The 13,428-nt window shown below is 38.4% G+C and overlaps 1 protein-coding gene across 1 annotated transcript; it reads right to left on the bottom strand.

The window, feature by feature from the left end:
- Nucleotides 1-510: 510 nt before the first annotated feature.
- On the bottom strand, nucleotides 511-9,300 carry nt5c1bb (5'-nucleotidase, cytosolic IB b). Its single transcript, XM_079584763.1, has 6 exons — nucleotides 9,048-9,300; nucleotides 8,799-8,966; nucleotides 6,792-6,921; nucleotides 5,439-5,561; nucleotides 5,095-5,279; nucleotides 511-4,398 (listed from the first exon to the last, which is right to left on the bottom strand). Exons 1-6 carry the CDS (start codon nucleotides 9,168-9,170, stop codon nucleotides 4,033-4,035), a joined length of 1,095 nt encoding a protein of 364 aa, XP_079440889.1. The 5' UTR covers nucleotides 9,171-9,300; the 3' UTR covers nucleotides 511-4,032.
- Nucleotides 9,301-13,428: the final 4,128 nt, after the last annotated feature.

Here is a 13,428-nt window from a genome sequence, read left to right as displayed (position 1 = left end):
AGAGATGGTCTGTATTTCATTTGAGTCGATATTCATGAAATTCAATCAAATTTTACTGTTTCCATAAGGCATTTTTCATTCGATATCACTTCATTCAGATAAAAACGTGTGGATGGAAACATAGCTACTGTTTGGCATTGTTCACATTTTGGTTGACGGGGCAGATAATGTAACTGGTAATATTGTGTGTAATGTAATTCACTTAATTTGAACATCAATATAACAAGAGCTGAGAGAGCTACAGTACAGTGGAGGATTTGCAGCCAATAATGGCTTACATTTTTAGCTGTTCACCCCACAAAGCTATCAGAAGACTTGGAACATAGTGTTCTGCAAGTGTATGGATGACTTTTATGGTTCTTTTGTAGCATCTCCTTTTGTATTTCACAGTAAAAAGCAATACAGGTTTGGAACGACATGAAAGTGTCAATTAACTCTTCCTTTAACTTGACTCCCCCACCCCACCTCACCTTTATTTAGCTATGCCAATTAAGTCTGGAACAAAACCAATGCAGCATAAAATGTCATTTATTGAAACCGCCTGATCACATTTGTAAACATACAAATAGCAATGCATTTCCATCTGAAGTTTAGGAGCTTATATGCAAACATCACATGACAGCTTTACAAAATAATAATGAAGTTCAATGACATGCAACATAACCTTAAAATCAATCGTGTTTTTGAACATTTTAATACAAGCAGAGACATCAACACATTATGTAACTCTCATTTGCAAAACAAGCAGTGTGTGGAAAGCAAATTAACCCTGGAGAACATTGATGAGAACATATCACAACAGTAAATGATTGCAACCATAAAGCAGCATAATGGGCAGATGATCAGCCTGAATTGCAAAGAAAACTCTAATAATGATAAAGAATGTCTCACTTTAATAAAATCTAATGTGAACCTTGTAGATCAAGTGCATTCAGAACAGACAGATAAATATCTGTTATGATAAGTTGACTAAATACATTACAAAATTAGTCTGAAGTGTTTATTTGTTTAATTTTCTATTTATAAAATAGCTCTTTATTAATATATAAAGCAAATATAAGTAGGCTAAACCAAATATTCCAAAAAGTATCAAACACTCCATATAAATATAGCATATACACTGTAAATAAATATTGTCATGATTTGTTATCACAACTTTTTATCTTTTGTCAAATCAATTAATGTGTGAAGACATACTATTTTGAGTTTCTATTAAACCATTCTTCTTCATTGTATTAACTCAAATATTTAATTACAACCAACTCAAAATTTTAAGGCAACGAGGTAACTTGCTTTTTTAAGTTAAACCAACCTTTTTTTTTACAGTGTAGGTAAATATAAAAAAATCTAAATAAAGATTTAAATATATATTATTGATAGATGATAGATCCTGTAGATAGAGAGATAGATAGATAGATAGATAGATAGATAGATAGATAGACTTTTCCAGCATTATTGATAATAAAAAAAGTTTTGCAAAAATATGTTTCTACATATATAAAACACATTCTACACTGTTTACAAGAACACAGCAGTTCCTCTAATATGTTTCCTTACATTTCATAAAACAGGGGTAGATATTTTCACCTACACAATATTAACTTGTTAATAAACTGATAAACTCCCTTAGTGACTAACGGCCGTTTCACACATACTCCGTTTGCAGTGCGTATTTTTTCCCGTACCCATGTTAACAGGTTAGAGCTTTCACACTGCACGCAGATGCAGTCCAGCGATCCGTTCCAGCTGCGGTGCGTATACAGCAGTGCAGAGATCGTTTCCGCACCGACAGCACATGTTTCGTGGTCAAAATGAACACAAATTGACATGAAAATGTAGTAATTTAATCATAAATGCACTTAATTAAATTGAATGTAGTAATCTCACCATAAATGCATTTAATTAAATACTAGCCTACTATTTTTCACAGTCATCTTTTTACTTCATAATTATTTCAACAAGGTCATAATGAATGACACTCATTCGCGGAGGTGGAAAAGCAAGTTATTTGTGACATGCAAGATTTATTGTATAAGGATTTAAATTATGCAAAAGAAAAAGATATGAGTCTGCCGTTTTTGACAATTTTAAGTTTTAATTTAAAATGTCTGCTATTTTAATAAACAAGTAAGGTTAAATATGTTACCACTTGCTTAAGCAACTTATTATATAATCTATATAGAAGCAATGCATTGAATAATACGTTATTTAAAGCTACACTGTGTAACTTTTTTAGTTTATTCTTAGCTAAAAACACTTAGTTCTTTCAAAAATATATGTGCTCATTAATATATATTTACTTCGTTCAAGTAATAAAGTATTCTCGTGAGTGTATAATATGCCATTGAAAATACATACGGGTGGGGGGTTCGAATGCCGGTCGCCATGTTGCCCCTCCATCTTGAAAGTACATTAGCCAAAGAGGGACATACCCGTTAATTCAAGCTTCGCCTTTCGCGTTTTAACACTCGATGGAACGGCACCATGTCGGCACATGTGAAGAGGGGGATTGTTTGAGACTGCTATATAAAAACCTGAATCACTCTTATTCTCGAGGATATGTATGAGTCGCCAAGGAAGCGAAAAAGAGAATTAAGACGGCAACGCAACAGGCAAATCAACAAGACAAATGAGACGCGAGAAACACACACACACACACACACACACAAACTCTCTGCGTACATATTCATATGAGACGCGAGCACACACACACACACACACACACACACACAAATTCTCCGCGCACATTCATATGAAACGCGAGCACACACACAAACACACACAAATTCTCCACGCACATTCATATGAGACGCGAGCACACACACAAACACACACAAATTCTCCGCGCACATTCATATGAGACGCGAGCACACACACACACACAAATTCTCCGCGCACATTCATATGAGACGCGAGCACACACACACACACACAAATTATCCGCGCACATATTCATTTGAGACGCGAGCACACTGACATGATACCTTAAAGATGTGGAAAAGTCGATCAAAAGTGTGGGTACATTTCTCCAGGCTCGATGCCAACAGCGCGCGATGCAGTATTTGCGGTAAAATAATTGCTGCAAAGACCGGTACCACGACAAATATGATGAAGACCTTGACAGTGCACGGAGTAAACATAAGAGCAGAAAGTTGCTCCGTCTTCGACTGGTAAATGAAGAGATACCTTGTTGATCACTCTGACAGTGTATATATTGCAATAAATAATAACCTACTGAATGTACACTGCCGTTCAAAAATGTGTTGGTTAGTCAGATTTTTTTTTTTCAGTAAGAATGCATTAAAGTTATCAAAGGTGACATTAAAACGTGTGTAATGTTACAAAATATTTCGTTTGTAAATAAATGCTTTTCTTTTAATTTTTTATTCATCAAAGAATCATGAAAATTTGTATCATAGTTTCCAATAGTTATCTGATAGCTGATGTTAGCAATGAAATGGTAAAAAAAATAACGAAAACATAAAACTATTATTCATTTTACATAGATGTCATAACCTATATGTTAACTGACAAATTAAATTAATGAAAATCATAATAGTTTTCTAAAGTAACCTCATCACTTGAAGGAACACAATGGACGAGGTCGAACTGGAAGCCATGTTAATCTTGGACTACATTGGCCACCGTAGGAGTTAAAACGAAATCGGAATTGAGAGGAACAGAAACTAATATTCACTGGATGGTCATATACCTTTTCACCGCTAGATGGGGGTAAAAATCACACAGTGTAGCTTTAAATTGTGTTTAAAAGTGAATACATCTATTAAAGAGACAACTTTTTTTGTTAAATAAAAGTTGCTGATAACTTTGAAATACAATTTGAAATATGAAATACAAATAGTGTGAGTAAATGTGTTTGTGGTACAGCCGCGGATCAGTTGCGCACTGCAAACGCACGCAGCATATGTGAAGGCACTATAGCGCGTGCTGCTCCCGTACTGCATACGCACTGCACACGGAGTATGTGTGAAACGGGCGTAAGACTGACCTGTAACATCCGAGTGTCATCTTTTATTTCTGCTGCTTTTCTGGTTCAATCAGTTTCCCTTTGTTGTATTTCTGCCCTATCCCATATGGCACGTGGGCAGAAATAGTGCCCATCTCCTTGGCCCCTTCTATGTGGAACATCTGATCATCAAAGAATATGTGAGGGCGAATCTTCTGCAGCAGGGGCCCTTTAGGGGCCCCAGCGAGAAACAACGCCTCATCGATCTCCAGGCCCCAGCTTCTGAGTGTCTTCAGCACACGGGCCCCAGAGCTCGCTGCACTTCTGGCCGTCACCAAGAAGGTACGGATAGGGCAGTTCAAACGCTCGTTCTTGGCGTAGAATTTCTTCTGGAGCTTCCCTAGAGCCTCCAGAAAGCACTTCAGAGGACCCTGAACATGAAATAGAGCAACGTGTCAGCCAATGGGATTAGAGAGAACCTGATCATCTATTATTGGCAGCTACCGATGCTGGAGCAATTACAGCAGTCCATAATAAGAGTCTTAAAGGTATATTTCGCCCCAAAAAAATTCTAAAAAATAAATAAAAAATACCCCATGATTTACTCACCCTAAAGTCATCCTATGTGTATATGACATTCTTCTTTCAGCCGAATACAATCGGAGTTATATCAAAAAATCGTGAAGTGTAACTCTTTTGGCGTCAGTCGACTTGCGTAGGCCGTCTGCCGGAAGCTAGTTATTTTAGTCGATAAAGTTTTAAATATATATAATTTTCTTACACAAACTTACTTATGAAGGCCTTTATTAACCCCCCAGAGCCGTGTGGAGCACTTTAATCATGGATGGATGCACTTTTATGATGGATAGATGCAATTTTATGGACTTCAAAACAGAAACGGCCATGCACTGCCATTATAAAGCTTGGAAGAGCCAGGACATTTTTTTATATAACTCCGATTGTATTGTATTCGATACCTTCCCCCTAATTTAATCTCTGATGACTCAAAGTGCAATTCACCTTTATTCCTCAAGGTGGCAATGTCTAATACACAGTGTATACAGTAGATGCCATGCATAGAAGAAGAATATCATGTGATCCATGTTTAGTCGAAATACCTGACATACCTGTGCAAGCGGTTTGTTCTCGTTCATTTTCTCATGCGCGAAGAATGTGTCCAGGCCATGCTGTTTCACTATGATCTCCGACTCATCTGAGAAGAGCACGGCGTCCCCATCAAAGGCCACACGCAGCTGAGTCTCAGACCGCTGAGTCTCCATATCAGGCTTAAACATGATGGCTGCCGCTATACCTATCACAATAAACAAAATTACAACAGCCCCTTTAATGCGAAGCAAAAAACACTGGCAACTAAAGCAAGAGGAACATTCCTAGAACCCATCATTACTTTAAATGTACTGTAAATCCTTGATTCAGCTACATAACAGTTGTGTTTTTGTCATCAATTTACCTTCCTCAATGGCCTCGTGAACTTTTGAGGAGTCTTTTGAGAGGTAAAGGTTAGTCATGTAGGCCTTGAGGTAGTCAATTGGGCTCTGACCTCCGGTCATGCAGAATCGCTCTATCGTTAGATCTGTAAGAGGGAAATTTTCATCTTATCATTCAACTACTGGCTACTTTATCTTCTAATAGAATTTCATTGCATTCCACAGTGTATTATTGACTGTATATTTCCCCTTGTATGTTGCACATTGTACTACTGTATTTAATTATACCATTAAGCTCCTTGTATGAGCAAACTTAATTGACCCTTCGCTAAGCCACGCCCTAAAACCGGCACAGGCCAATCGTGGCTTAGCAACAGTAACTACACACGGGAGGTCTGGCAAGCTTTCGAGCAAGGGAAACATGCTGAAGCGTTGTGCGTATGAATTGTGCAAATCTGATACCCGGTATCCTAAAAGATTGGACGGTGGGGTGGAATTTTTTTCATTCCCAAAACATGCCGGGCGTGGATCAAGCAGTGTGGGAGACCCCATTCACAACTAAACATAGACAGGATTAACAAAAACACCTATTGCTTGGAAATAATGACGGTTATTTGTTCATAATGCATATATTTGAACGTAAAATAAGACGATTAAAGGCAAGACGGAGGCTCACTGACATACTTTAAAATATATTTAAGCATTTTGTTAATCGACGGCTTACTAACGTTACCTGAGTAACTTTAAGGTTACGTTACCCCAATCCGATCGTGGCTCTCCCGGTGTTAGTGTTATTCCACTATATTTATGGATAAGTGGTTTGATTTATAATTATTAGATTATAATTAATTTTCACATTTCACTTACCCTGCTGTGCATGAACATAGCTGTTTCTCAGTTTGTGTGTTTCCCATTTGAATGGTCGGCGAATGTGGCGGCTGCTGCTTGCGCTGGGACTAAGCCTATAGGCTTTAGCTTCAATTTTGATTATTATACTCTAATCGGTTGCATATTATGTTGTGGATATGTCCCTCGAATGCATACTGCAGTCCCTTTTGTCTTGCTCTCTCAGATATTTCACCTGTTCGCCAAAAATGACTAATTATCTCCTTGGGAATGTCTGACACCGGTGCATACACACTGTAATAGACGTGCCAGGCGCGAAAGCTTGCCAGGCGTAGCAACAGTAACTAAGGAGGGCGGGGCTTAGCGAAGGGTCAATTGTCCAATAGACTCCAAAGTCGACTTCAATTGAAAACTTTTAAGGGTTGCTCAGAATTATGACAGTTTGTCCAGGCTTATCCAAGACAAACCAGAATGGCTGGATGAGGCTTATCTCCTCCAGACCAGAATGCAGTGAGAAATTGCACACCTACCATAGTGATTTATGCTGTTAATGAGTCGCACCCCAACTTGGGCGTGATTATTTGTCATGAGAACAATGTCAAACAGCTCTTCACCGTCCGGATAGAGAATCCTCAGCCGTTCATTTACAGTCATCAGTGCCTGTGTGCACATTACAAGGAAGAATGTTTTGTTTTCATAAGAAAGGAAGCAAATATCTGTGTGTACATGTTATTCTGGAAAATCTTAACTAGCAATGTGACATAAATGGAGAGTAGCATGATCCTGCAATACCGGAGGCTGCAGTTTTAGGACCTCATTTCTAGGACCCTAGTTTTTTGTATGTACTAGCAGTTTATACTATTTCATTGCACTTACTATTCCTTAAAGGTAGAGTAGGCCATTTTTTTCATAAAACATTTAGTTTTTCTGATTGAAACTCTCCACATCCTGATAGCAATCAATAATATGTAGTCTAAATATTTTTATTTTTTTACAAATATGTGACCCTGGACCTCAAAACCAGTCACATGGGTCAATTTGTTTTAAAATTAAGATTCATCTATCATATGAAAGCTGAATAAATACGCTTTCTATTGATGTAGCCTATGGTTTGTTAGGATAGGGCAATATTTGGTTGAGATACAACAATTTGAAAATCTGGAATCGAACGTTTGAAATCGAACGTTTTTTAAGTTTTAAAAGTTTTCCATTTATGTACCTGATTGTGCTGCATTCTCTCACAAAAAAATACATGTTTTATATATGTACGGTAAGAAATGTATCTTCATGGAACATAATCTCTTTACTTAATATCCTAATGACTTTTGGCATAAAAGAAAAATCTATAATTTTCAAATATACCCGTGCGACTTATGACTGGTTTTGTGATCCAGGGTCACATATTGTCTGTGGAAGTCACAAAAATGTTCAGCTCCTATAATCTGGTTATAAATTCAGTTTTCTTGGAAAGAAAGAATTGGCTAGGTCACTGGTGGTTATGTATTTTTAAAAAATAGTCTCTGGTATTTCAGGATTATATGATTGTAAATAGAATGTTTCTATTATAACCTGTGCACTTGCAGTATGGACCGCTTCACTGATTATAATTAGATTGTTCTAATGGTGGGAATTCTGTGAATCAGTTCATTTCAAAGAAACAGTGATTCAGCGATTATTTTATGTCATGATATTTACATCATAACAACAAACACATGCTCGACATGCTCCACTAAAGAAATATGTTTGCACATATTTTGTTGAGTTTTTAAAAAAGGGTGTGTTCATCAAAAAAAATTGTGTCCCCGTTGTGTGCCCCCTGTTGCAGTCACGATTCAGCTCACTAAAATGTCATTTAGAACATAAATATATATTTTAACTTACAAATGAACTAATGTGTCCTGAACATAAGTTTATATATATTTTACAGTATTTGTAATATTTCTGCTATTCTGATATTAAAGCAACCTATCAGGCACAACCTCGATAAACTTGCTTTTAGATGGGACATGTCCAAATTCGATGAGTCGATAAGCGTTTGGATCGAGAACTGCTCGGCTTGGTTCATAGTCGTAAACTAAGCGTTCAGAACGATTTTTTGAACAGAAGCAATCGAGTCATTAAAGATACGATTTAAAAGAACAAGCATTCTCGAATCGGACATCAAGCGTTCTAGGTAACTTCCAGTATAGAGGTTTGCACTTTATTTTATACTACGTGTCTTGCACATTCAGTTTACTTATTACAGTGGCCTTACTCACAAAAGTAAGTACAGAGTAGGCTAATGTAAGGTAACTACGTGGGTTAAGTTAAGGTTTAGGGTTACTATTATTATTACCCAGTTAGTGCCATACTACAATAAGTAGGCCACATATTTTCATGCGAAACTGTAAAGGTGCAGTAGAGGGTGTGACAGGGTGTGACAGAAAATTATAGTAGGCCTCTAGACCCAATAGTAAAAGTTGATAAGGTGGCTAAACAAGTCAACAACTAAAAAAAAATGTGTGGCTGCTGTTATTATGTTGAAGTGTTATTCTCACTTTAACGAAAGGAAAAGCAACTCCTGGCTTCAGTGGCTCACTCTCGTGCTCTTGCTGATGTTGAACATACTTCTCCACTCCTTCTTCCTCATATATCTTCCTTTCCGCGACCATATCAAACAATGTCCGGGAAGAAACTGCGATAGTAACTGCATTTTTCGGCTTGGGCTGTTAAAAGACACGTCCAAACACAGTGTTAGCTGCCTGCACCCAATCCTATAACGTAACGCAAGAATACAGAATACTCACGGGTCGCGGTTTCGTTGATTTCAAGCTTTCAAAGTGCGCTTTAGCAGCTGCCCAGTCTTTTTCCTCTGCTGTAGCTTCCTTGTTGTCCGTGGAAGTCGCTACTGTTTGTTTTATTTCGCTCATTTTTTCTTATTAACAGCAGGTCTGATAATGTTAGTGTGCTTGCTGAACTTCCTATGTTGAGTCTTGTAAAGGGGTTTGATGCTGAGGAGGAGGAGTTATCTTTTGACGCAGCTAGGACGTTTGTGCTTTCACTCACACAGCAGCGACTATTTTTCGAGATCCACCGCCGGGAATTTTTTATTCACTGTGAACAAATATGCGTTTTTTCATCCAATACCCTGCTACAGTTTTAACTCCTGTAACAAAAAATATTTTAAATAGGTCAGCTTCACATTTTTCTGTGATACTGTGTGTTTGGGCATAAAATAAAATAAAATAAAATAAAATAAAATAAAATAAAATAAAATAAAATAAAATAAAATAAAATAAAATAAAATATAAATGTGTTTTAAACTTTGACCACACATTTTTTTTTGAATGTTACAATTACTTTTAAAAATAAAGGTTATTTATTGGCATGTTGTTCCATGAAGAATCTTTAACATCAATGGAACTTATTCTACAAAAGGTTCTTTATGATTCTTTAGATGATTTAAATGGTCTAAACTCTAAGAAAAAAAAAAGGTTCTTTTAAGAACCTCACTGAAATGTTCTCTGGGGAACCAAAAATGGTTATTCTATAGCATTCTGCGTAAAGGCCCTTTTGGAGCCTTTATTTAAAAAAATGTGGTGATACTCAATCGCTCTTTAGAGCAGACTCAGGGTCTGTCCCAATACCCACACTTGTGTCTTTGCACTTGACCACTTGTCTACTTACATTGTGTATTTCCTGTATTTTGGCTAAGAGATCAAGTGTGCTGAAAGACCACAAATGTGTGTGTGGAACTTTTGATTACATGTTAGGACACATAAGTGTGGTAAAACTGCAAATAAAGTTTATATATATATATATATATATATATATATATATATATATATATATATATATATATATATATATATATATATATTAGCTTTATTTACACATTGATTTTCAATATTTTAAACACTTAATAAAACTGCTAAATATCTGTTCAGTATGTAACTGACAATACAATTTAATAATTGTAGTGCTTAAAGTCACCATTAAATAAAAATGGACCTTTTTTTATGGAATGTTGCAGTATTTATAAAAAATTATTTATCCGTGCACATCATTATTATTTGTTTTATCTTTACTCAGATTGAGAGTAGGCTACGTTTACATGACAACCAGGTACTAAAACGGAAAAGTTTTTCCTTTCTACAGACATTGTCAAAATGATCACAGTGAAAATAATAAAATACAATAAAGTCTGTATTCTGCTGCCAGGCCAGTAGGTGGCGATGTCTATTTGTAATGTAAAGAAACACGCACATATAGACTGAACATGTAAATTTCACAAATTCGTGTTTTTATAATTCGCACAGACGATAACGGTATTGTTTTAAAAAACTTGCACAAAAGTTTGCATTTTCAGGCTTTCCAAACGCTCAAGGAGCTGTTTCGTTGTGTGAGTGAGCCCTTCTTCACATGGGTGGAGCTGTTTTTTAATTCCGTTATATTTCCTTGTGGAAAGATGTTGCTGTGTGCTGCATAGTGGCTGATGCAGATAAAGAGCCAAATAAACTAAAGCTTCACTGCTGTGACGACCACGATCTTGGTGTCCTCCTCATTCATCGATCGCACAAACACAACGCAGAGACATTTGGGGGAGCACACCGACGAAGAGGGTTACATCTTTGGTGCCGTGACCCGGATCGTTGGTTTCTATGTCAACGGAAGTAAGCAATCTGACAAATAAGAAGTTTGTGTAGAGTGAAAAAAAAAAAAAAAGCAAAAGAGAAAAAGAAGCAAAAGAAAAAGAAACAAAAAAAAGAAAAAGAGAAAGTAAAAAAAAAAAATTCCACCTACTTTCTTTTGTCTTAAAGTGACAGTGTTAAATATATTGTTGGAGTTTTGCTTAAGGATTTTTTTTTTTCTCTGTCTCTGAACTTTTGATATTGTGCAATAAGAGTGTTAATTTGTTGATTTGAGTAACACATTTGTGAATTGCTGTGGTTTTTGAAACGATATCCTTTTTTGTGCATTCAGGTGTATTTTAATCTCTTGAAGTGGGTTATTTTTTTATTTTTTTTTCCATTTACCTTAATTTATGATTATTTGGTTTGTGATTACATAAGGTATATACAACATATTCACTTACAGCGTTAATTTGCTTTTAACTACAGTTTTCATATTTTTTTAATTTTCAAACAATACAGTCTACACACAGTGTATTGCACACTACATACACATTGTGTATTGCACATACGAGAATATGGAAAGAAGTGGAAGAGAAATGCAGGGGCTCCATGAAACCACCCCTCATCGACCACCTCCTCGTCCCCAAGTATCACTAAGGCAGCCGTTCCAGGCCACCCCATGGTTACCAGTAAAGCAGGACAAAAACCAACAGTATGAAATAAGCACGCCTGTCGATGTGAGTATTGATACTGTGTCCCAGCCGAATGATAACCCCCAACAGTCTGTCAGGCCGAAGACGAGGCAGCTAGCGGCACATACAGAGAATGTGCCCCCCTCTACAGTGAGCTGGCACCAGTTGGGCACGTGCCCCAGCGGTTCTGGGCATCAGCCCTCAGCTCATGCCCAAGCCTCAGATAATCCATTCTATGGACTTCCAACCACCATGCACATGTCTTCAGTTAGCCCACACCCATCTAATGTGCCGACTGTTTCATCCCGAACTAACATGAATGCCAATGTCACTACCATTCAGGCTTCACCAAACGTGGCCAACGGAATGCCAACTGACATGTCCCCTTCTCCAAATGACCCATACCTGCCCCCAGCGTTGACTGTGCCGCCTAAAGCCTACATTTCTACTTATCAAGGTATGATGCAGGCACCCAATATGCACAATTCTCCATATAGCATGCACTCTCCTGCTGCAATGGCTGTTTCACCCCAAACCAACTTGCCTGGTCATCCAACAGCCACTCAGGTTCCTCCATCCTTCTTTTATGGTGTGCCAAATGCCATGTACTCAAAACCACCTGACACACTCGAGCCCCCAGTGCCTCCTGTCTTGTCTGGAACCAACTTTTTGCAGAAAACAGACTCCGTTCAAACATACCAAATTCCAATGATCGTCAGCGCGCCTTACATTCTAACTGTGCCTTTGTGCCGTCCTCCTCACCTCCTGTATATGCTACTATGACAGTGCCAGTGTCTCATGGTTCACATTTGTATGCACAACAACCCATTTCAGTGCAAAGACCTCAGACTGCACCTCCGCATGTGGCTCATCAGCAAGACGCATACATCCATGCCTCTGCAATAAGCACGCCACAGACCAGCTTTACACAGACACATCAAGTTCGAAATGTGCAAGTGTTCAGCGGTGGTCCGGATTGCAGGGTACTTATTGAAGACTGGATAAGAGATATGCAGTACCTCCTTGATGCTGGAGGAATGCCCGCAAACCTGTCCTTTGCTACTGTAGTGCGACATTTGAGTGGTGAAGCCAGGAGGCTGGTTGATGACCCTCCTAATGAGCAGACTGTCGGCAGAGCTTTTGAAGAACTACGAGCTGAGTATAGTGATATGCAGACATCACTGGACCCATTAGCTGATTTCTATGAGAGATACCAGCGCCCTGGTGAATCAGCGTGTTCATACGCCATTGCTCTGGAGGCGACTTTACGTTCGGTGGAAGATGCACAGTATGGGGGCCAGCCTTTTCCAGACCGGGACGGCAAACTGACTCGTCAGTTTATGAGAGGATTGAGTGACGAAGAGGTTTTTCACAGGATAGCGCCGATGAAGCCTAGACTTCTAAGTTTTCGTGAACTTCAAGCGGAAATTCGTAACCTTGCTCGGGAGACAAGGAAGTTTCAGACACAGCCAAAGGCCAAAAAAACGTACACCCAGGCCCAGTTTACAGCAGTGAGTGGTAACCAGAGTGGTGAAAAGCCGAGAACAGAGAAAGGAAAGCTGAAAATGGAGCAGCGTCCAGGCAGGATTTAAATGCTTAGGGCCTGTGATTACCGGGGCAACCACAGGCATGCAACAGAGTCCCCAGCAACATGAAACGGGCAGGTCAAAACCAGCTGATACTCCGCTGGTAGGTCCCTGCAATGAAGGGGTGGTTGGAGTGAATGGAGAAATGTGTAAGGCTCTCATTGACTCTGACTCTCAAGTAACTACAATTACTGATGAGTTCTGGCGACAACATCCTGTCCTATGTACTCAGGAATTGCAGCCCTCAGACATCCCCATTGAAGGTGCCGCTGGCCA

This window comes from Phoxinus phoxinus, assembly GCF_949152265.1.
Source record: "Phoxinus phoxinus genome assembly, chromosome: 16".
NCBI classification, from domain to species: Eukaryota; Metazoa; Chordata; class Actinopteri; order Cypriniformes; family Leuciscidae; genus Phoxinus; species Phoxinus phoxinus.
Note: the sequence above shows the minus strand (reverse complement) of the source record. Positions and strands in the feature narration are given on the sequence as shown.